This window comes from Maylandia zebra, linkage group LG13 (genome assembly GCF_041146795.1).
Source record: "Maylandia zebra isolate NMK-2024a linkage group LG13, Mzebra_GT3a, whole genome shotgun sequence".
In the NCBI taxonomy this organism is placed as follows: domain Eukaryota; kingdom Metazoa; phylum Chordata; class Actinopteri; order Cichliformes; family Cichlidae; genus Maylandia; species Maylandia zebra.
This window is the reverse complement of record NC_135179.1, coordinates 20,794,742-20,819,695: the sequence shown is the minus strand read 5'-3', so window position 1 is coordinate 20,819,695 and position 24,954 is coordinate 20,794,742. Positions and strand designations below refer to the sequence as shown.

At 38.4% G+C, this 24,954-nt stretch overlaps 1 protein-coding gene across 5 annotated transcripts in view; it reads right to left on the bottom strand.

Moving 5' to 3' along the window:
- adgrb3 (adhesion G protein-coupled receptor B3) overlaps positions 1–24,954 on the bottom strand; it is a 117,271-nt gene that overhangs the window by 51,998 nt on the left and 40,319 nt on the right. For 3 of the 5 annotated variants that reach the window (XM_004555977.5, XM_004555979.4, XM_004555978.4), the window contains exons 3-8: positions 13,183–13,293; positions 10,477–10,638; positions 5,252–5,416; positions 4,361–4,525; positions 2,394–2,558; positions 1,710–1,811 (exon numbers count right to left, since the gene is read on the bottom strand). In XM_004555977.5, the coding sequence (XP_004556034.1) occupies positions 1,710–1,811; positions 2,394–2,558; positions 4,361–4,525; positions 5,252–5,416; positions 10,477–10,638; positions 13,183–13,293 (870 nt within the window). The remainder of the gene's footprint in view (positions 1–1,709; positions 1,812–2,393; positions 2,559–4,360; positions 4,526–5,251; positions 5,417–10,476; positions 10,639–13,182; positions 13,294–24,954) is intronic. The other 2 variants (XM_004555981.4, XM_004555983.5) reach the window with 2 other exon arrangements.

The following is a 24,954-nucleotide window of genomic DNA, read 5'->3' as shown; positions in this document are numbered from 1 at the left end:
AATGTCATGCTACTAAATCTTACTCTGCGTAACTTTGCCGCAGGTGAGCCATCTGTGAATGACAGTGTGTTTGCTACTACATCTAGTTTGCAAGTTAGCCATTTTATGGTCGGGGACGAAATGTAATTTTAGGAACGCCAGACTGTTTTGCATTTTGCAACAGCTTACTGTGTCAAACCCACATGCAACTTTCTACACACGACAGCCCTCCACTGCGCCGATGTCTGTCTGCTGTTAGCAAACTGACCTTCAGCAAGAGCAAAGGTAACCTGTATCACAGCAGATTTATCAGAGGCCGCATCCCTTTTTTATCCTCTCCCAGCTTCCCCCTCCTTTTTCTTCTTTTCAATAGCTCAGAGTTAGTCTCAATCTGTTACAGAACTTCAATTGCTCTCCTCTCCATGCACGCATTAAAGCCTCTGCTTATTGTCTGAAAACAGACATCAGTGTGCTTTTCTTTAACAATGCCCTCAGAATCACGTTTTTTTTCCCCATCCAGTGCACAGGCAGTGTATTGACGGTGCAGTCATAAATTACATCACCGCATGTGGAAATGGAAAGAAGAGCTTTTATCAACTATCCGGAGAGTGTGCAGGCGAACTTCGACATTTAGGGCCAGCAAGCATTGCACCTTATGAAGTGGCAAAATTGCGCTGATACATGTATGAAAAGTCTTGTCTTGTTATTTTAAATTGGATGGAATCCAATATGTTTTTTTCCCTTGGGGGAATGAGGATAAGTAATAGGATTTTAACAAGATGAGTACACTTACCAATAAAGCTTCATTCTATAAGGACAATTAAACTAGTGATAATAAAATGAACATCTAATTACAAAATGTCATTCAAAGTGATTACAGCAGAAGCTTTATTGCAGTGTATTCTTTTTTTTTTTTTTTTTAGTAAAATGCTTATTTGTACAATATAAAATTTGTAATTTCGTCTGTCTTTTTGCACCTTTTTGTCATGCAGGATTGCTATCTTAAATTTCCAGAAAATTTGAGTGGAAAAAATAAGTAAATCAAGGGTTGTGTCTCTGCAGACAAGTTCCATTCATTTGCCAGTAGTGCTTACAGTTTAATAATTATTTTTTCATTAGTTCGCTTGCTTGAATTTGCACTGCCACTTGTTTGCAAGTCAAATCAATGCACATTGCTCCAGGCAACCCGAGTTTGCCGTGCATTTGACTTCCTGACCATGCCGAGGTGGGTGGCAAAATGAACCTAAATTCTATAAATCCCACAATATTTTCCCTGTGAAATCAAAAAGGAGATCTAACATCACAGATTAAAGCTTGTTTACTAGTGTTGGAACTGCTGCCAACAATGAAATGTTCAGTGTCAAACTGAAAGAAGACCTGAGGCAACTCGGCTTTTATTTTCACCATTTACTACATCCATCCATTTTCTTAACCACTTATCCAGGGGAGCCTTACTTGGCTAACTTTGAGCGAGAAGCATGCCCTGAACAGGCCAATGCCAAGTCAGACAACCACACACTCTCTCATTCACACCTACAGCCAATTTAGAAACACCAGCTCACCTAACATGCATGTCTTTGGACTGTGAGTAGAAGTCAGAGCCAAAGGAGACCGTGCATACTCCACAAGCGGTTCAAACCAGGAACATTGTTGCTATAAAGCAACACAACTAAGTCTCATATTTTAAAAAAAGAAAATACACAAATATATGATGTAGCTTCTGTCCTCACCTGTGGCATTAGGGGGACATCTATTGAAGGCGAGTTCTCCTGAAGGGGTTCGTCTCCACACCATTGACACTGCATAGTCCTCAGGACAAATTTCATAAGGTGCTGGAGTGCAAAGTGATACAAACATTACTACATCAATGCTAAAAGCTTTTTAGTCTTTCCAATATGATGCAACAATTTCTTCATGCTGCATATTAAGAGGTATGGAAATATAGGAGATCAAAGCTGTATAGTTTCAGAGAGTCTGAGAATGCATTTATGGATTATAATAAAATTTACCCTCTTCACATGCCTCAGTCTTTATGAGGGAAGGTACTTCTTAATTATAATAATGGAAAAAACGTTTTTAACGTTTTTGTGGAACACTGCTTCCTTTACTTCAGAGAATAGAAGTATTACGTGACTTCATGTTTAAGACTCTACTTCAAAGGAGATTATTTTGAAAACCGTACTTTAAGCTTTGATGATACTTCAATTTCTCGGTATGTCCGTCACCATGATTTCAATTTCTTCATTTATTTCAGTCATCCACCTCTGCTAATCTGCACCCCCTCTTCAGACTCAGTTTTAACTGATCTCTTATAACAAGACATGTCAGTCAGTGCACAGAGATAATTATCTCCTCACTTTCATTCAGCTTCTCTGTGGCCACTCAGACTTAAGTCTTATTATGCTCTGACTCACCTGGACACCGCTGGTCACTGCACTTTCTGACTTCTTCTCCGCTCCCATCACACTGTTGCCCAGTCACCGCTGCCCCCTGACACACCCGAGCACGCCTCTGCCATCCACCGTCGCAAGACTTTGAGCAGCCACTCCACGGACCCCAAGGATTCCACTGGCCATTAGCTAAAATGGAATCATTTCTAGTTAGAAACCGACACTATTACAAATACAACAACTACTTAAAAAAAAAAACAGCAGAAGATCAACTAAAAAGAAACAGCTATAAAAATGTCTTTATTTAGTGTGTGATATCTTTAGCTTTTGATTACATTTATATATTTTGCTACTCATGCTTTTAGTTTGAAAACGTAATTTCTTGGCAGTATTTCACAAATGAACAATATCACCTGTAATAATCAGGGGTGTGTGTATTTTATGGCTAAAGAAAATGATTATTCACATCGTTTTGACGATATTAAAAAAACAAATAAAACCACACACACACACACACACACACATTTATGCTGACGTTTCCAAACCCAGAGGTACGATTTATGCCCTTGTAATGAACACTGTTAAACTCTGCGTTAGACAAAAAAACAGATGCTCCCCTTCAGCGATGTAGTAAATCACACGCCCTTCTGAATGGAAAGGTACAACACCGTGTGAGCAGGAAACACACACCGCTCATTCTAACCTCCACTTACCCCTTCTTCACTTATACGGGCATTTATCATGTCCTACAACTAACCTCTGTCGGGATTGCTACTGGAAGCAAGAAAAACCAGGAAAAACCACGATGACCTGTTGGCTGAAACTATCTGCAAGACATTGATCAAATCCCAGTGAATAGTGATTTCTTTGCCTGCACATGAAGCAGCTGATTCTTCAAACAGATGCATGCTCATGTGTTTCAAAGAGCTCATTGTTCCAGCAGTTCTGAAGAAATTGTTTTCATTTGAAAACACATAGCATTGATTCAAAAACCTGCACAGGCATTTATTGTAGTTATTAGGCTTTTTTTAAAGACTTTAATCTATTCAGTTACATTAAAAAAATACCATAATTTCTAGGAACTAGCCAAACATGCATTTAGCTAGTTCTAAAAAGAAAAAATGATGCTTTTGCCTTGAACTCTTTGTCAAAGCAGTGCCTCCAGCACTAATGGACATTGTGCTGACTTGTTAAATAGTGGCTGTGTTTCTCACTAATGATTGATCTCTCACCTTGGAAACAAGTAGGACTTGCTAAATAGATAGGCCTCATTAAATGAATAAACTGTATAATGCATTCTCTCACTGTAACGGCAAACAACAGCATCACCTTCTTCATTATCATAAGCACAAATTAAAAATACGCATTCGCAAGCATTTGCCTCTGTTTTAGGGGTCCGGCAGACCACAGGGCTGGCTGATTATTGAAACAACATTTGTAATGACTTTGAAAACTAAAGAGGAAACCATGCTCCACACACACATATCGGCGAGCTACAGACTAGAAACCTAGCTGTTTTTGCAGCTACATTTGCATCAGGAGATTATGAGAGTGCTCAGACCCTTCACATGATCAGACAATTCAAAGCCTGATTGAGACCTCTAAGCAGACATCTTTGAGCCTCTAATGCATCTATGATGTTGACAGACAGTTCGGGCTGCTAACCCAGAATTATGTGAAAGGCATACAGTATATCTAACTGGATTTTTCAAATCCAATTGATAGAGCACGGTCTTGAACATTACTCTTGATTCTTACAATGCCGATTTGATTCTTGCTACAGGGCTTCTCTGTACGCATCAGGGAGAGTAAGATAGCTCAGTTAAAGGCGATAGATTGTGCTACATGGTAATGACTGTAATAATGATGATGACAATATGGGACGGGCTGGCTTTTTTTTTTGTCTCTCTCTCTCTTCCCTGTTTAGAATCGTTGTTTTCAAATTTAGACATCAAAGCGGATATGGAATTAAGAGGCTCAGGATTTTTTACCTGTGCAGTCAGGATTATGGCACTCTCTGCTTTCTGCCCAGTGACCGCGACACTCAGATCCCCCATGGGCGGCTGCTGAGCACTGCCTGGTCCTCTGCTGTGTGCCATTGGCACAGGTCACCGAGCAATCGCTCCAAGAGCTCCACTCCTGCCACTGTCCGTCCACTGAGGCACCAACCACAACCCAACAAGCATGTCCCAAGTGAAGGGAAAAGGAGGGCAGACAGAAATGGGAGGAAATATTCAGATCACTATTCTCTCTCATACTGAAAGCCAATAAAACAGATGTTATGTGAAATGCAAAAATTTACAGGGCAACTTGTCAAATTTGAAGACTCAGACTTTCAGTCGGGTGTCTGCTTTGTTTTTTGTTTGTTTTTTCAACTAGAATTTCCCAATAAAGTCAGAGACAAAAGAGAATAAGACATAAAAAAAACAGATATTGGAAGAGTAGCTTCATATTAAGATTCATATTATTAAGAGGTTCAAAGCACACAGTGCCGCTACCTTCTTGTCAGGGAAGAGGGAAAGCATCTGAAATTGAGTTGTTTTCACTGAGTCTGCTAGGACAGCAAAGCTAACATTTACTGTGTGGAGAAACTCATCATCACTAATCTGCTTACCATTCACAGGCAACTGCGAGTAAGTGATTTTGACGTCAGTATTACAGTATTCCTTCTCAACAGGGTTACCTAAACCGCTTTATTGTGTAAGCTCAGAGTCTGCATCCATTCCCTTTTCTTTTTTTACTTACCTTTAAAATATTGCACTGACTAATATATGTGAGGTGTATTGCATTTTACAGAACTGATCTTTTAAACGAGTCCATGCTTTACTCATAACTGTTAATAAAATGATTTCTAACAGATTAAGCGAGCAGACAGATGATACCTGGGCAAAGGGCTATGTTGCAAAGTTTAGTCTGGGTCTCAGGTCCATCACAAGCCCTGCCTCCATGCTGGGGAGGAGAGCACATCCTAGTCCTAGTGCGGTGACCTCTGCCACATGTGAATGAGCACAGGCTCCACGGTGACCACTCCTCCCACACACCGTGTACTGCGGGCACAGAAAAGGCGTCAGGCCTAATCAATGTCTCTGTCTCTGATACAGCATAAACAAAGGCCTCACCGAACTGCGCTGAGCCATAAATGAAACAAAATCAATCAAAAGAATTAGCAACAGAGTAATGTAAGTAAAACACAGAGCACACAGACATTGTGGGGGCTATTCTCTAGCTCAGCCATAAGCTGCAGTCTCCTCCAAACATTTATCACAATAACAGCAAATGCTGCTCCTCTAACAACGCGCCATACAGTAGCACAGGTAGAACACAATAAAAATGTCAATCTCTGACAAGGGAGTTTCGACGTGCAGAACACCAACAATAAGAGTCCAGACTATCTAAACCAAGGTAACCATCAGGAACAGCAGGTCTAACAATGTCACAGTCTGTTGAATCTTCTTGGTTGACTGAGAATCTAATAGCAGGGGACCTTCAAGATAATGTGGGCTGACAATGGTTCTGGACAGCTGTCATTGCACTAACATACTGATCATGGTAATGCACAAAACAGACAATCTATAGCCTGCTTCCAGTCCTCAGAGTAAGTGTGCAATATTTAGACTACATATCAGGAAAGACGGATAAATTAAAAAAAGGAAAATGTATTGAACATTATGATGTTGCGGAGGTTATGTTGTTTCCTTTTGAATTATAAATCTGTGGCATGTTGTTTTTGAACAACATTTTGTCACCGCTGCTCATTAAAGCCAACATCAGTGAGATTATCTATCTAGCATTCAACGTCAACCGTGAGTTTGACATAAACGAATGCTCTAATACCCTCCGATCTATCTATTCAGATCATTTATTCCACTGAAACATGCTTCTAAATATAGATATTTCTAATGTAACACAATGTTTCTTGACAAAAGTGCAACTTTTAAACTATAATTGCTTTTTTTTTCAATTAATTTAAAACAATAGCTGGCAAAAGGCAGCATTCCTCTGGCATCTTGGTTTGTGTGTAAGCTTAACTGGGTTCTAGTTGACAGATGGTGAGTCTTCATAAAACTGCGGAGAATATTTGCTATTGGCTCATCGTTTTACTTTGGAGAGGGAAATGTGGAAATCTGAGAGGCAGACAGAAGTAAGACACCTCCTGTCTTGTCTTGGCAGTGCTCCTAAATGTACACAGAGATATGGAGTGATGAACACACTGCTTTAAAAATGTAAAAGTTTAACCCCTGATATTAGTTTCTGATGCAACTGTTGGCAGCTTGATGCCAGCACTGAAGTACATTTACTGACAGAGTTAAGGCCCAGCATTAACTTTAAGTGCATTGCATAAAACCCAGAAAATACTGAAACTGTGTTTGTTACCAAAAAGTCAATGTCTGTTTTTATCTATAAATCTTCAAACTTATATTTATGCTCTAATATATCACCCTTACCTAACTTGATTATTTTCTGCATGAGAGAAATGGAAAGGTGGCCACTTTCAAAAGTAAATCATAATATTAAAAAATAATACTATATGACATTGCAGTATAGGCTCTGGTGAGCTCTGATGGCTATTGAAAATGAGCGTTCAGCTTCAGTGTGTCTTCCAATGTTTTAAATAAGCAAATGTTAAACAGAAACCTGCAGTAGCTGGACGGTGCTGTGGCCGTGATTAGGCTCTACATTTTCAGAAGTGTGGGAGGAATTTCTCATGTCTTGCACTTGCAAATTAGCATGCGCACAATTAATAGAGGTTTGTTGTAAACACAGCATATCTGGTGGTCTTATCATCTTTTGACTACAAACAGGACTTAAGACCTTAGTAATGTATGTCTGACTGCTGTACAGTGGCCGCTGGGGCTTGATAAATCCTCTTCAGAAGGGTCGCTGTCCACAGCTTGTGCAGAAGCTTAAAGTCCCCGCAGTACAAATTTTTAGATCTCGGGATCAGTTGTAGAGTAGTTGGATCTTGGGATCAAGCCTATGGTCCGCCATGAGGCAAGCTACCGTCTGTCCCGGCCCGTGCCTCTAGGCGCTACTTTGATGCTCTTAGCTAAGTGGCCCATGGTGACTGAAGCCTTTACTTTGAAATATTCGAGTTCAAAGCTTGCAGTCACCACAGCTAGCAAAGATGGAATAGGATTCTGTCCCTTTGTGTACTTTTTCTCTGAACTGCAGCCATGATTTACAGGGATGTCCATGAGCAATGCTATTGGTCTGCTAGAGGTGAAATTCCTGGACCACTACAAGATGATGGACAAAGCAACTGCATTTGCCAAGAATGTTTTCATTAATTTGAGGTAAGCTGGGATTTGGGTGGCCTTCTCATTGCTTTCCAGTGAAGTTTAACCTTTTTAACTTGCTAGCTAGCTCCTTTTACCCAACTGTAGTCACCATACAGTATTTATTATTTTGTTTCTGAGTGCCTTCTCTTTTGATACAGAGTGGTTTGAAGTAGCTTCAGATAACCCAATCAATGCTTCTGTAGTGGAGTAGATTTGCATCTGTCACACTGTAATTCAGTTAAATTCAGAGGGTTTTTTCATAGAAAAAGACCTGTCAACCAAAATGTCTAAACAAGATTTTATACATTATCATGCATGTAAAATCTTGACATATTTGTACTGATTCTAAAGTGTAGGTTTTTGACCTGTGTTTTACTTATTCTCCACTTATTTTTCTATTTTTACACACTTCATTTTTTATTCCATTGTAATTGTCCTCAGTGCCCATGCTAAACATAGGTGAATATATCCTGCAAACCAAACCAGGAAACCTAGCAGCTAGCGACAGCTATGGAGTGTATGAGCGGCATTAAACAACCTAACTTTAAATTATTAACCCCGACCTGATGATGTAGCTAGCTTTACTTAGAATATAATCCTTCCTAAAAAAAAATTGACAACACAAAAAAAGAAAAAAAAGAAGATAAACCTGTTACCTTGGGTGACACTTCATAGCAATGCAGATAGGTAGCACAGTTTATGCTTCCTTCTCGTGTTCAAAGGGATGGCATCAAAGAGCCTTCCTGTGGATTTACATTGCAAAGCTTGCCGGCTAACTGAACTTAAGTAACAGAAAGCCAGAGGGGTTTAATGTCAAAGGTATAGCTCTTTATGATTTTACCAAACCTCACATTGTGAAATGTCTGATGGTGAAATAATATTAGTGTTTACAAAAAACAGAGGATGCCAACTTTTATTCAGGATGGAATCAGATTTTAGACATATGTACTTTCCTCCTGGTTTTATCTTATATGTAAGGAAAAATGTTATTCTGATGAATATCTTATTGTGTGCTACAGTTTAAGAATCTAACAGTAACCTTAAATATGCACTGAATGTTAGTGCTGTAGAAAACCCTGAACTGAAGAAATGTCAGATATCAGAATTCCTGTAGACTGTGCTACTAAGAATAAAGCGAATAAGATTCAACAGAAAAATGCCATGGGTTTTTGTTGCTTGGCTTGTGAAAGGACTAGCATTTTACAACCCAGGGGATATTTCATACAGCAGATGTGTTGCTGTATTTTGGCATATTCCATCATGTTGTGTATGGCATCACAACTTATGTAGGCCCAGGATTTCTAACAGCATGCTTGATCCCAAGATGCAGAGCTCAGGACGCCGTTCACAGACGATGTTGCTGTTTTCAGTCATGGCAACTATAAGGTAAGGTTTCTTTTGACTGGAAGTGATGTGTCTTTAGGCATAATGTATTTTGGAGGTGTTCTTCTAAGCTTGGCATAGCACAGAGAGCAAAGAAAGCTAATCGATATGTCTGCCTTACAGAATATTAGATGTATACTCTGTGTTTCATGTGGCCCCATGCCAGGCTGGAGTTCTTTGTAGCAGTTTGCTACGGTAACTAAGTATAGTTAGTGCTATGTAAGTATTTTAAGGATGACCTGGTAAAACAACTTCTTTGATCCTAGTGGTAGATTTCAAGTATAAGTAAGAGAACAGCAAATCCGTCATCTTTCAAGTATTATAGTCAGAGCAATTTAACAACACAGCAGGAGTGCATTGATACGGTCTGAACTAAAAACTCATTAAACAAGTGAAAATTAGAAAAGCAAATTAGAATCTCTATCTTGTTGCTCTTTTAAAAATGTAAATTTCTAATTGCTTTACTTTCCCCTAAGTGTCAAGGCACAGTTCTATGGTGATTTTCTCCATTGTTATTTGAAAAAAGTTTTGGAACCACAGTGATAATTCAGCAGGGTTTATGCTTTCTGAACTGAATAATACTGGGCATTGAAGAGTCACATCAGGGCTGAAATGATGCTCTTTTATAATGATGACTCATTCTCTTTCTGTCTCTCAGTGTTGACGTGTACTAAAGGAATGACCCTTTTGAAAACCACCAACTTCCCACTTAGACAGACTCTATCTAAAATAGGATATAATACATCACTAATCAGAATGTCAGAGGATGCAGCTTGCAGTGTTTTTGATCGGCCATAATTACTTAGGAGTTTGCGGTCTCGGATGCACTGTGTTTATGATCGCCATCAGATACTTTGACTAAACCCGAAAGCTAAATCAACTTATTTGTGGGAGTAAAAAAAGAGGGAGAAAAAAATAAAAATTGACAGGGGTTACTTGTGACACGCTGTTCTACCAGATTCATTCTGACAAACATTTTCATGCTGCAATCACCAGCCAGCAAAGAATCTGATGCTGATACCTGAGTGCCAGTGACTCATCTGCCATGCCATCATGGATTGAGGAAGAAATGCCTTAAAGGGTGTTTGAAGAAAGCTATTTTAAAATGCACAGTTGACCTTCAAGAAAATGAAGCTGACGATATATCAGTATCTACAGCTCCCCGGGCTCCATGTGGATCCACATGTCATTAAACCATTTCAATGCTGATGAATTGATTCACAGTTATATGAAATGGAAAACTCAAAATGATAATGAAAAAAGAAAAACAACATTCACAAAATAACATCAAAGAAACAAAGCATTAGATTCATTATATTATTACTGCATACATTTGGAAATATAGACACATTCAGAAATTTGTTAAAACAGAACAACACATTTCCTCCCATATCAACAACAAAGGTGCAAAACATTAATATTCAAGAATCTGCGGCTAACACTACCTGGACAAGGGGCAGTGTTATTGCAAACCCTTGATTCTCTTAAAGGGCCGCTGCAGTGTGTTCCGTATGGTGAGACACATGTTCTTGTTCGCACCTGCGACCCTTGACCGCATGTTACAGAGCATGAGCTCCACTGGGACCACTCCTCTGCACCTGATTCACCTGTGTGGGAGAAGGGTGACACTAGTTAAATGCAGTAGTATGGTCCTGGGGCTTATACCGCTTATACTGGGCGGGGTGGGGCAATGTGGGCAGGTTTGAGTAAAAGAGGGAGGAGCCAACATGAGTAACGTCGGGGTGGGGTGAGGTCAGGTCCTAAAGAAGAAATTTAGCATACAGTCTATTCTACCTTTATGTGATCTTTGATGAATACTGAATTGGCAGCTTAATTCTTTTGACTCGTGATTCCATTTGCAGGCAGCATAAAAGTGTTTTTGTGGCTGCAATCACTGGGAGTAGTAGCATTAACAAATGGCTCTCCAGTGTAGGAGTAATTTGTATATTAATCTGCCTTTTTACACCAAATTCATGCAAAGATCACAGAAAAGGTACAGCTATGGTTGGAAAAAATGAACAGTAGACACTAGGGTTACATCTATCGCTTTCAATTCATTGAAAAAAAAAAAAAAGGTCATGCATTTCAGTGGAACTCAATATTATGTTTTAAAAAAGTAAATTCGCTATAAGCAAAAACAAAATTTCATGGTGGCATGCAAGAAAAGACAACATCTGAGAAAATAAAAATGGAATTTAATGGGTGTTAGTTCAGAAAGGGGTCTTAAATGTGGATTTCCTTGCACTGCAGCAAACTATCTAGTTTCCTTGACAACATTGGAGCAAATTCTGTGTTTTAGATAATGGCTTCAAAAAAAAAATCTTTTTTAATCTAGCTCAAGTTGTTAACTCGCAGGGATGGAGGAAAATGAGAAAGTTAGCTGATTTTATTCAACAGATCACAGCCATTTTCATGAGTGGCTCAAAGCAGAAGGTTTTCCGTACACTTAAATTTAAATTGTGGATGCCCAGAAGGACGTGTAATCTGTGGTATTTAAGCCACAGGATGTGAATGTGAGTCTGTCTTTATGGGCTAGGCCTTTAAATCTATAGGGAGAATTTGCAGTTGCTTAACTCCGCGTGCAGACTTATCATCATTAAATCATCATACGTAGCAGAAAGTATAGCAGATTAGCGAGGTAAAGGACCATAGCTGTTACATTAACTTGGAGATGTCTGAGTTAACTTAAAGGATAAAAAGGAAGAAACCGCATTGAGCCTTTCAATTTTAATGGTACAAAAGGTACCCCAAAAAAGCCATGAGATGCTAAATAAAGCTGCATAGTATGATGAGGCAGTGGGGTGATTTCCAAAGCCACGATAGCCAGAATGAAAGAAAAAGAATAAATAATTTGGTGACAAGTGAGTGGACAATAAAATTCCCACATGAGTGTAGTCACCGAATAATTGCTCTACGATTATGTTAAAATCCAGGTGAAGAATTCATTTTCTTTGAGGCTTTATGCATTGGAGGGATAATTCAATACAAAGCGAAATATTTTCAATTTCAGCTCTGAATACATTTATGTCATTGAAAGTCATCAAATCATATCAGAATTTAAAGTAGTTTCACAGCATGTTGTAACAAGGACACATAGATTCAGCCAAATAGGGGTCTTAACCCTGCCCTTAATTTTGTAGATCATAAAATAGACTGAGAGGTGGATCAATTTGTTAAATGAGGCAGTACAGGGAGAGTAAATTGTGTGAGAATGAGAAAACAGAAAAGCACAGCGGATGCAACTCGACAGGGAAACAACGTACCTACAGCGTGGGGAAAATGAAGAGATGTTAATGAGTATATGTTAGTAGTGGTGCGAATGCATGTACAGTGCGTCATAAATTAAAATGACAATGAAAGGAAAGGAGTTTTTAAACAATGACAGCAATTTAAACGAAACAACACATGAAAAAAATAAAACATTTCCCAAAACTTAAAATAAAAAAACCAAAAACTTAATAATAGCTACAACTAAACCCACCCACTAAAAACAAATGTTGTCTAGCTACATTAAAGCAAAAGATACTTAAAAAATAATGAAAGCAAAATAAAGATTTTGCTTGGATTTGTACCTAACTTGTTTTACTACTTTCTGATTTTATTTAAAAAAAAAAAATGCCAAAACTGGTGGATCGTAAAAGCCATAATGAATTTAGATCATTTAAGTTTTGAATTCGCTACACTTGCTGAAACCACACAGGTTCATTTTATCTCTAAGGGCAACATCTATCAGTTCAACTTTTGCCAAGTATGTGTTTCATATTTGGCCGAAAGGGTGGGTTTTTTCATCGAATGACATTTAATTTATCACGCCTTGGAGGAAATAATTAACTACATCTGGGCCGTAGTTTTAAACTGCTGTTTAATTAATGTTCCCCGAATATACTGTATGAGTAATCCACTCGCCAACTCACTATGTGACAATAAAACAAACAGACCCACAAAACCCAATTATGTCCTATATTCAAAGTAAATACTCCTAGAGAAATGGGAAATTTTCTTCCTCGTCCATATGTAGCAATAGAGAATGAGTAGGAAAAATAATAATGCAAAACATTTCCACTTAAAAGGTGCAGTACAAGAGAGAGCATGCATGATGAAATTAAGTTTAGTTAACAAAATAAAGTCAAGAAACATAACTATTGTATTACCAGTTTGTGCCATAAATTTAGCAGATTCAGCTTGCTCCTGCAGGGCCTTTGTGTCATGAACTGATCTTGGCCGCTGACTTTTTACTGTATGCTCTCCGATCATTCCATATTCTATGGGACAGAATAGAGGTTCATATGAAAGCTAGGCTTAAACATGATGTTCTGAGAACAAAAAGCTTATTACATACTGTTTTCAGGATGTTTGAAGCAACTGCAGTACATGGCTAGAAACAAAGACCACACAAGGTTGTATTTAATTTGTCCTTTTCTCTATGGCATAGAACAATGCAACGAATTTATACGGGTGAGTTGGAAGTATTAATTGAGCTTGAAAGCACAGCGTAGACACATAGCAAACATGCAGATAAACTCACATTGTTTTTTTTCTTGTTGTTGTTTGTTTGTTTGTTTTTAAAGACTAACACTTCATTAGACCAGCTCCCTCCCTCCCGCCCGCCCTCCCACCCGCCTGCACACCCAAAAAAGAAAAGAAAAATAAATGAAAGTAAAAATGTGTAAGCCATCAGAAAGCCACAGAGGAGGGGGGGTCATGGACATAACATGCTATTGATCCACGGTTTCCTCAACACTTTGTCATCTTTGTGTGATTTATTTTTGGATGGGCAAGTCCAGGAGACTGAGAGGCTTAGACAAATGTATTCTGAGCTGTATTCATTACAATGCATGCCCTCTTTGCTTCCCATAAAGGAACAAAGAGACAATGAGTACAGTGTTTTCAAGCGACACCGAGAAAAGTGATGCTAGAAATATTGCAATTAGAAAGGAATTTGCATCAGCTCTTTTAAGCAGATGTATCATACTGTAAATAGCTCATGCAAATTGTTTTTGAACTCTTGTTTTTAATTAAAATCTAGCATTACTTATGGCAGTGTGAGCCTAATGAGGTGATTTTATCATTCGCAAATAGGCAATGCAGGTGATGCATTAACAACAGATTTACACATAACTTATGTTAGTACATTAGACAATACAATGCATCAGCCATTGATAGGAGTGCTTAAATGATCTCTCCTAATAGAGTTTGTAGCCTCGTTTTGCTAAATCCCAGCACCAAGCCGAAAGCCTCGAAAGACTGACCTCCCTCAAAGTGAGCCACAGAGGGAGAAATCTGTCATCTGATCTGATCACGTTACACAGAAAGTTAGAAATGTTATGACTAATTACACGGTAAATCACTTGAGTACAGAAAAGACAGTTGTCTAATCCGCGCATCAGACTGTTGGCATTAACCAAATCACATCAACAAACATGTTCCGTGATTGGATTAAGAAAAATAAATAAAGAAATCAGGGCAGCTAGATTCAAACAACATCACTACCCAGTATAGCATCAAGGACACTGTGTTTGTGCTCGCATAAAAAATTCGAATATTAAGAGGGTACAATGAAAGGAGGGAAAGCCGCCAGGTAGAAACAAACATCGCAGCCGTTTGATGCTGATTGGGATCTTCAGGACCGTGACTGCACAAAGTAACACGCTTTAGAAGCTTGTTCAAAGGTCTTTCAGTCTGATTTGATCATGTCCACATCTGTTTTGCTGAAATTAGGTAGAAAGCACAGTGTGAACTCTTTGTCGTACAAAGAATGAGCAGGTACACTGATGATTGGACAAACAGCAGGCAGTTCATCTAACGTTCAGCCGTGTAAGGCTAACTGCTGCAGATACTCTGACATGTTATTGCTTTACAGTGTTTCATGCTCTACCCTGTAGTGTCTTGAATCATAAACTAATTCCTCATTTGGCAGAATAAAAGGCCTGTCTGATTTAGTCAGTCTGAATGCCTGCTTCTTTGTGGGAAATTTTTTAAAAATAACAGCGTGCGCTGCTTTTTAATTATTTCATACAAATGGAAGAAAACACTAAAATCTACACGACGGCATACAGTAAAACTTGCTTGCCGCTTGGCTCAGTGGGGCTAGCTGGGTGCCCTTAAAGTGATGCGTCTTTTTGAATGAATATCCATTTCCAACAGTAGCATTCAGTGCAAGCAATGATTAAAAAACAAAAAGGTGCAAAGCATAATGACCTTGGTGTCAGTTCAGGTATCAAAAAGGACATATGGTGTCAGGGGCTGTGACAATCTGTATTGTCATTTTTAGATACCAATCAACATCGCTGGCTTCATGAATCATCGATGATTATCATACTTTTTCATGGTGTTGATTATGTGCCTTTGCGAAACATTGATCAGCTCAGCGGTGATATTAGCCTTGCAGCCAGTCACACCTAATCAGCAGCTGATGATCAACAGTGCAACAAAGGCACTGCAGCATGTCATTAAGAGTGGTGTCAGTAAGATATTTGGATGGCAATTATTACAGCGCAAGTACACACACACACACACACACACATTTTTAACACATTTTTAAATACAAGTCTTTCTTCGAAGTCACAGATTCATCATTTTGTGGCTGATATTTGAGTGATTATTTCTAAATCAGTCTGGACAGGCAGCTATTAAAAAGGCTCAACCTGTTGGTACACAAATTAGCGCTGGCTGATTTAGCGCAGAAGACATCTCAGTTTTAAGTCCGTGAGATTGGAGCCTCTTTTGATGCCACAAAGCCAAGATGTTAATCCTAATGTTGTGTTTAGACAGCCTGAGGTCGAATTTATATTAAAAAAAAAAGAAGCAAGATGTCAAAACACGACACCAGAAAAGTACAGGGAAATAAGGTATAATTGAACTACTTGGGATTGTATTCAAGCCTGTAGCCATGTAAGGATGAATATGAGAGAGAAACCAGATTTTTAATAACTGGAGGGATAGGCTGTTGTCATTTGTCAAAGACACCCCAAAACAATGCGTCTTCACTGTGTTACAAGGCAGAGAGCGCAGTTGATGTATTTAGCATGTCATTACTTGAAAACATTTCTTCCATTTCAGACAGAATTATTTTGAAGTTTGGTCCAGTATTTAGAACTTTTAAAATGTGTGCTTGAAAGAAAATTAAGTTTAAGATTTATGAGATGTCTCTCTCTCAGTCAGGACTAAAGAGCATACTTATTGTTGATATCCATCATGCTTCCGCAACAAAGGAAAGACAATGCCATTTAGAGAAATCCATCACTGTTACCTTTCTTTGCTACCCTGCAGTGACTGATTCGTTCACTTAGTTTTTCTTGCACATAACCTCGATGTAATGCTTCACTGGCAAAGCATGCAATTTTTGGACAAGAAACGCAATACAACTACTTTGGTGCCTATTAGCCTAATTTCAGAATGAGAAATACTGGGATTGCTTTCCAGAAATAGGCAACATTTTTTGTGGAGGAATTCCTTTGGCTTAAAGGAGGTCTATTTGCTTCAAAGTCCTTGGTGAATAAATCAGTGATAACCACATTTTGCTTTTTTCTGTCTACAACATTTTAACATGGGGCCAGGGCCATGGCAAATGTACACCTTAACTACTTTTTTTAATATGTTTGGTTTATAGTTAATGCATAAAAGTACTGATAACTGAAGGAATGCTATCTATCTATCAACAGTTCTTACCAAATCCATACACAAAACCTCAGACAAATTAATGCACACACTCTTCTTGCGTTTTACATTTTTAAAAGCTCCTAATTTGCTAACTGAAGAAGCAGAATTAGCATTCCATTCAGTAATGCAGCATCAAAACTGCAATTATTTTCAGTAAGTGCAAAAAAAATAAAAATAAAATGGATCCTTTAAAAAGGTGCAAGCAAATTCTATTACCATGCTGTGCCATCAGTTTTGTAATGGCAGCCATTTTGCTTGCCCGTCTGGGATTATCAACAAATCAGGTGAGTAATAAAGAGGTTGAGAATCAGATTAGGCTTTTTTGAGCAAAAGTACCTTCCTCTCAACTTTAAGGAGCTGAAATGATTGAGTGGCTAGTCTCAAGTTGATCTTACTGCGAGATATGTGTGGCCACTCTGGAATGGAAAGAAAGATAGCGCCTTTGTTCCAGTTAGATTTCCAGAGGTACATCTGTTAGAAAAGCCAGTGCTGCATGCAGAACCAGCCACGACAACCGTGGAGCAGCCAAAACAATAATGAGAAATATGTATTTGGTCAAAATGTTACAAAATGTCTGCTCAGATTATGGACATGGAAGCACCGACCTTGTCACCACAGGACTGTAACCTCTGCAGATTATTACATATGATGCTTACACCAGAAGAATAGCCTGGTGTTTTTATATTTTAAACCCAGAGCAAACTATTCATGTGAGCCTGGTTTTTGGGGCTTAAAGCTTAATTAGTGGGCATATTTACAAAGATATTCATGCTTGATTTAATTAATGTGTGACTACTGACTGCATCAAAAACACATTACAAACAAAGACTTTGCACACTATCAAAGAGAGCACAAGTTCCCTGGATCCATGACCTTTGTCAACATTCGACTTTGATTCGCTGCCTACGGTGGATTTTTAACACTGAAAGTGATCACGGCAGCCACAGAGTCCAGTGGTAGACATTCCGTTTCCAGGTCCATCTTCAATATGTGGACACATTCCATGTGTAATTTCATTGAAAGGTAGTAAAAGCCAGACCCATGTCCAATGACGGATGTGTCTAACCTTGCATGAAATGAGCCTTTACTCCAAAGTTGCTATGAGTAGCTTCTATCAGGGGTACCTCACTTACTGCCCTCCATGCATTCCTGCCTGACTGACTGACTGTCACAAACGCAGCTTTTAATGAGAAGCACTTCATTACAGCTGCACTTTGAAAAGTGTAATTTCTCAAAAAATAGAGACAACGGTCCATACAGACTAGGAAGAGAAATACCCCTCAAGCTCAGGCTTGACTTTGATCCATTACTCAACAGCTATGCTACTGAGGCTGACAAATTTTGGTCAAATGTAGTCATATTTCTGGGTAGTAGGTACCTTTTTAGATATTTAGGACTTATGTTCAAGTCATGAATTACAATGGAAATATATTTAAAGATCCTAAAAACCTAGACGTTTGTCTTTAAAAAGGGTAAGAATGAAAATGTGCTAAAAAAAAAGCTGTGTTGTAATTAATAGCTGAACAAAGTCTTATTTGTGCTAAAGGCCCCGTTCGCTGCTTTGTTATTCAAACATAAACATCAATGCAGAAAAATGATCACAGGCTTTTCTGATGGATTATGGATTGTTCTGTACAAAAAAGGAACATAACTTTAATTAACAATGAGTATACTGCAGTAAAGAAAGAAAGAAACGTTCTAATAAACAAACAAAACAACAAAAAAGTCCAAGGAAGTCAGTCATAATGTGTAACAGTGGAGCACATAAGGAAAACATGATATAAAAACATCAAATATACATTTATTCAGAGTACAGATTCGACTACCAAGTTTTATTTTTACTCAAACAGGACAGTACATTTTGTTCTCTGAGTATCAGTGGAAGACTACTTTTTAGGGTCCAAAAGTAAACACATGTGATGATAACTGATGATGACTCATAACAATGATTATGATGTAATGAAGATGCATCATATTTTAGCTCATGAATAGACTCCCATGTCCAAACTGACTCATGTTAGGCCATCCGGAAACAGTCTTTAAAATTGATTCCGTTGTCCTCAAGATATCTCCTTACCACCATTATAGAAACCCTTCACTATTGGTGGGACCATATGCTTGAGCCAATGTAAAAAACTCAATTAGTCCTTCATTAAGAAAATGAGGGGGTTGCACGGAATCAGATACAAATTACGAATTGTCCTCTGAGACACACAATTATCCATCATATTCCTTCTGCCATCTGTTTGCTTCCTGTTGACTCTCCTAATGACTTAGATTGAAGCCAAATTAGAATTCTGTGCAACTGCCACTGCACCTCATTGAAAAGTCATGTGAAGTCGCCTAAAAATGGAGCAAGTGTGGTGAGACAAGCACTCAGAATGCAGGCTGTTCTTAGCAGCGAGGATATATTTTGCATCACTGATGTGTAGGCAAATGAGTGGAAATTGCATTGATAATTTACAGCACAATGTTAAATCACAAGGTTATTGAGCAGTACCTCACAAAGCAACCTAGATGGAGCTCTGACGTTATCAAAGCACTGCATCAAGAAGCCCTGTTGCTGGGTGCCGTGAGCAGATCATTCCTCCTCTTTTTCCATACACTTCAGGGAATGGGCATCAGCATTCTGTTTTTATATTATTTCAACTGATCCAAACATGTATACCGTCAAAAGCCACACAGTTTATATGCTGACTCCACAGTCCAAATGCTGAGTTATATTAAAAGAATGAGGCAAAAAGCACCGTCTGCATTATTGTGGTTGTTAACTAATGCTTGCAAATCAACCTCTGGCAAGTAGACTGCACGTTGGTTCTCTTAAGAGGGGGGAAATGAAACAAGATAAAATATAGACATGCATTTTAAAGTTATCTTTTTTGCAAAGATGCACCAGTGCTTGACAGTGTGGGTAACTGCATATGTCGTGCTTTCAGTTTAGCTGCATGGTGCTATCAGAAAATAGATCCGCCTATGGAGCATTTTAAAGTGAAAGCAATGCCAAGATTGCAGCTTATAACTTGCAAAATCACCAGCCTTTTCAAAAAGCCACACTGTTGAACTAGCCATGACTAAAAGTGGGGCTGCTGCAGGGACACAACTGAAAGGACTACTGTGCACTGACAGAAACAAGGATGGAAGCTGATTACTAATGAAACCATTTCAGAAAGGGAAGTCAGGTTATATGAATTGTATAGAAATACTGATGGCTTTCAAATCTGGGACACCAGTCTCAAGCATTTCATGAAATATTCTCTTGTTTTAGCCAGTCACCTCAAAACAAGAGATGTATTTATGTATTTATTCTGGCAGCAGGGTATGATCTTAATATGCTGCTGTAAATTTTACAAAATTATTCACCGAGATATGCTTTACTACAATTCACCACCTAAGGGACATTGAAAAACTATGGCAGCAACTCCTGGCATCGGTTTAGAAACGTACAACCACAGTAGATGACCTGGCAGTCACGCACACTGCCAAGCTCAACGCCACCATGCCAAGCAATGCATCTGTCAAGTGAGAAACACGACACATTTTTTAGCACCTTTGTGACTGCAGCCAATTTTCAAAGAGCCTACCTTGTCCTTTTCTGAGCCATTTTGCTTGGCATACCAAGTAGTGACCTTCGATTTAATAGAGTCATGGTTCGCCGTTCATGGAAATTCCTCACTAATAAACAGAAAATGATACACCTAAGAAATTAAATGAGCAAAACACAATGTGAACTCTGTAACCATGGAAGCAAATGTGGTCGGATGACCATATTTCGTAGCAAGATAAATCATTTCCAACAAGCCCTAATGAGACTTTCATAATTCATGCTGTCAGCTTTTCCACAGCACCAATCACGTCGGATCCTTTTGCAGTGGTAAAACCCACTGCTTCAGACTGCCACCCTGCATCTATCAGCACAGGGAACATTGTGTCATATGCAAGTTAGTCATGAGGAAGATGCCTGCAACATGCCCTGTCTTGGCTCATTGGCTAAGCTCATGTTAAACCAAATACGCTCTCCAAAATAATTACAAGGGATGTAGAAGCGATGCGGAAATGTCCTCAGACAAGTCAGGGCATAACAACAGCGCAGTTGGATTTTCATTTAATGGATTCTGATGCCAAGTCGGGAAACATGAGACAATCTCAGTTATTACAAGATTTGAAACAAAGCGTGCCTGTACCTGACTGCAATATTTTATTATGAAGCACATACAAAATTTAGGCTTCATTCATTTAGTAGGAATTTTATTTTTCACTTTTTGTTTGTCCCGACAGGTTGCATGGAGACATTATAATGTAGCTCTTCATATTCAGCTCTTCAAATAAGACCATATAACCAACAGCTCCAGCTTTATTATAGTTCATATGACACTCCTGCTATAGTTTAGTACAAAATACAGCAATGTTTGTGCTTTTGTTAAACTAAAATGGGCAATTAATAAGAATTTATTCTAAATAGATGGATAAATAACACCCCTCAAACTACATAAAACAAACTCTTTGTCAGAATTCTTTATTACTAACAACCACAAATTAAGCAAATCTCTCCTTTCTTATGAGAAATGAAAAGGGTGAACTCCTACCATCTCCGTACAGTTTTCTTTTTAAAATAAGGGTGGCAGTGCTTCTGTATTCTCTGTTTAGGCTGTAATAAAGTGTTTAGGGAGCCAGAGAATTGGAAACATAGAAGAGGAAGCTCTGTAGGGATTCAGTCCCAGGACAAGAGGAGCATTTAGTTCAAGAGTCAGGGGATTTAACCACTTGATGATCTCTGGAAAGCCATAATATTCACAAACACAAAGTTACTGTGTGCTACGTTTTAATTTGGCCTATTTTAGCTTCTGTAAAGTATTTTCTTGCCTTTCTCTGTAAGTTTTTTTGTAACAGAAAAGCAAAGTTAAATAAGTAACATTTGCTACTTTCTGTCACAAAAACCATGAAAAGTCTTAACAACAATGATTAAATCATGCTGGGTAAATATTTCAGGTTTAATGCCAGCATCCAGAAACCTGTGATTGCATATCAAAGAAAAGATCAAAGAGAAGCTAAATACTAAACTAATAGAGTAAATAAGTGCTAGCTTGATTTTAAATTATTTTGAATAGTGCTGCTGAAATTAGACTGGGTTTTTTTTAAGAGATAATTGTCATTTCAATAGGCCAAAACACTTGAGGGAAATTGGAAAAGGAAAAGTACATTAGAAAAAAAATCAGGATAATTAATTTCTGATGTTTTCAGAGGGGTCCTGAAGAAGGTTCCGGGTTATTATCCACTAGAAGCTTCTGAAATAAACCTCATACAAAATGATAAGAGACCAGGCAGTAAACAAATGAAAGATAATTCCCATTCATTTGCAAATTTCTCCTTCTCTGGACTTTCTCCTTAACTAGACAGCACATGTACAAACAGCTGTATTGCCAGTGCTAATAGGAGATAACACACACACACACACACACACACACACACACACACACACACACACACACACACACACACACACACTACTCTAGATAAAATCTGCATTTTTTTCATCAGTAGAAAAAAAGGTGCTTTGTTTACCTTGTCAACAAATGTGACACCAACAAAGATGTTTGTGTAGTCTCCCACAGCTTTCAGAACAATATCTGCATTATCAGGCTTTTCTCTTACATGTGGATTGAAGGGGAAATTAGGTTACTGTCTTTTTGTGATTATTTTGGAGTTTAATATAATTGCAGTGAGTGCTAACAACCGACATGAATTAAAACTCTATGCAAACATTTTCCAAAAACAAAAAACCCACCTCACAACCAAAAGCAGTATTCATCAGTGATGGCTGAACACAGACATGTCTCGATGAATGGATGGTAAAATTACACAAAATTTTAACATGATGTCTTGTTGCCGTGTGGAGCTGGCAAAGTACAAAGTTGAAGCTTGAAGCCTGAAATAGTTTAGTGTAAACACGAGTAAAAGAAATTTGGTTCAGTGGCTAGAAGCAGAAAATGTAATCCGTCCATGACCAGACCATGACATTAATTTCTTACAAAGAAAGAAAGAGAAGTGCTAAATAAACTCATTAACCTAAAGAGAAGCCTAAACTCTCACGTAACCTCGATAAAAGTAAACACAAAATGTACCTCGGAACACCAAAAAGACCTTCTAACTTTGTCTTCCTTGGATCAAATCCTAGATGGAGTACGAAATGACTTCTCAGTGACAGCTTCTTGTTATATGCAGCAGCAGAGGCAGCCAAGAGTGACATTAGTATTGGAAATTAATTGTTTTTTAATGTGCACGTCTCCATCGTCCACCACCACATAGACATGCACCATTACTGTGGTCAATTAGCCATTCAACATCTTACCGTTGGCCATTGTATGGAATTGATTACCACACCACGAGCTTTCCCTGCAGCTTGCCATGTCCAGAATATTAAGTGTTATGTAAAAAAAATGTTGAACACAACAAATTATGTTACATCAGCTTTTCCTTAACGTGACTGCTTAACTGCCTTTCACCTGGAGGCTTCAAGCAACGTTGCATCTGCAACAGTCACACTTTTGCACATTTCCCTTTTTATACACACAACATGGTTTTTCTACAGCTGGTCAGCATAATTAGCGCTAAACAATCACAGTCCTTAATCTTGTGATTAAAGCCCCTGTTTTTTGGTCTTGGATATGAAGGGAAATAAAGCCTCTTCAACTGAGCTTCTGGGCCTTTTTGGCTATGATGACATTAAGGATGATTGAAGTGCATTATCTGGGCACACAATGGCTGCTGTCCATTCAGCTGTGCACTGCAGAGCACTGAAATAGGGAGCTGGTGACACACTCACTGCAGAGGAACGTGGAGTTTTAAAGGCTCATGACACCCAAGCCGCCCAATAGCTTTGGCTGAATAGCCTGTCTGACCTATTGTCAGCCAGTTCACATTATTGTCGATGTACCTGTCTGATATGCAGTCAAAGCTCTAAGGTCTTCTGCCTCTGGTTAAAAGTGCAGTAAGCCTTAAAAATTGAAGGTGATTTAAAGCATATCCCTTTGTCAACTCACTGATGGCACCAGGAGCAGTTAATTTACAGGAAATAATTCATCCCAGTCAGTGTTCATATAACATCTCCCACTTTGTTGGGATTTTTTTTTTTTTTTACCTCCAAGTGTTTACATTTAATTTGATTCATATTCTGACAGATTCTCATGATAAATGTGGCAGTACATGCATTAGCTAATCAATACTTATAATCGATAAAATACTTATTCACTGCTGTCACACTAAAAAGAAATCCGCTTCCCTCGAAGGCAACCGCTTGTCCATTTTGTGTTTCTCACACAACAAACAAAATGGGATGTCTATGTGAGCCTGAATGACAAAAACATTTTCTGTCGCTTCTCTTACTCTTCTGTGAAAGCAGTTTTAATGAACTTCTCAGTGCACAAAATGTAGCCATATGCATATATTTTTTTCCACCCTAATCAACAAAGAAAAAGACGCTGCCTTTTCATGCACTCCCTGGTTCTAATCTAATTAGAATTTATTAAACTAAGCAGAAGTTCAAGGGCATCAATAACTACATTTTCCCCCAAAACACAGAGTTAGATAGTTAGAAAAGGATAGTGCGCAACATTGAGGGAACCATTTTATTCCTGACTATCCTTTCACCTCATTATGGTATTTAGTGTCACTGATGAATGCATATTTTCTGCATTTCCTCCTGATTTTAAATCCAGGCAGTGCTGAATGGTCACATAAATCAACAATATTCAGCCAGTAATTGAATCTCCCTGGACATAAAATGATATAAAAAAAAAGGGTAATCAGAGGGCATACTGTACCATGTACTACAGCAGAAAACTATGCAGGCATAGTACAGCAGGATTAAACCAAGATGTATTAGATGTAAATTATATGAAATTATATGCACAGACTGTTTTTTAAATATATGCTAAATATATAGAAAGACATGGTTACATAGAAGGATGCATTTAAGATGCAAAGAATGGAATAAAAGTAGACTGTATAACATTTCTGTTCATTTATGTTTTAGAGATGCAGAAATGTATTAATACACTCTACATGACTCACAAGAGTCATATAGATTTTCTGTTCCCAACACATGGATAAGCATATGGATCATAATGCATGAAAGCACCTTTTCACCTCATTTTAAATCTGTCAGCACAGACCTCCCTTCCAGGTAACAGCTAAATCTTCCAAAGCTTTAGCTTTAGTTTAACAAGACTCTCTAAACTAATCAGACGTTGTTTGTGTTTGCAATGTTA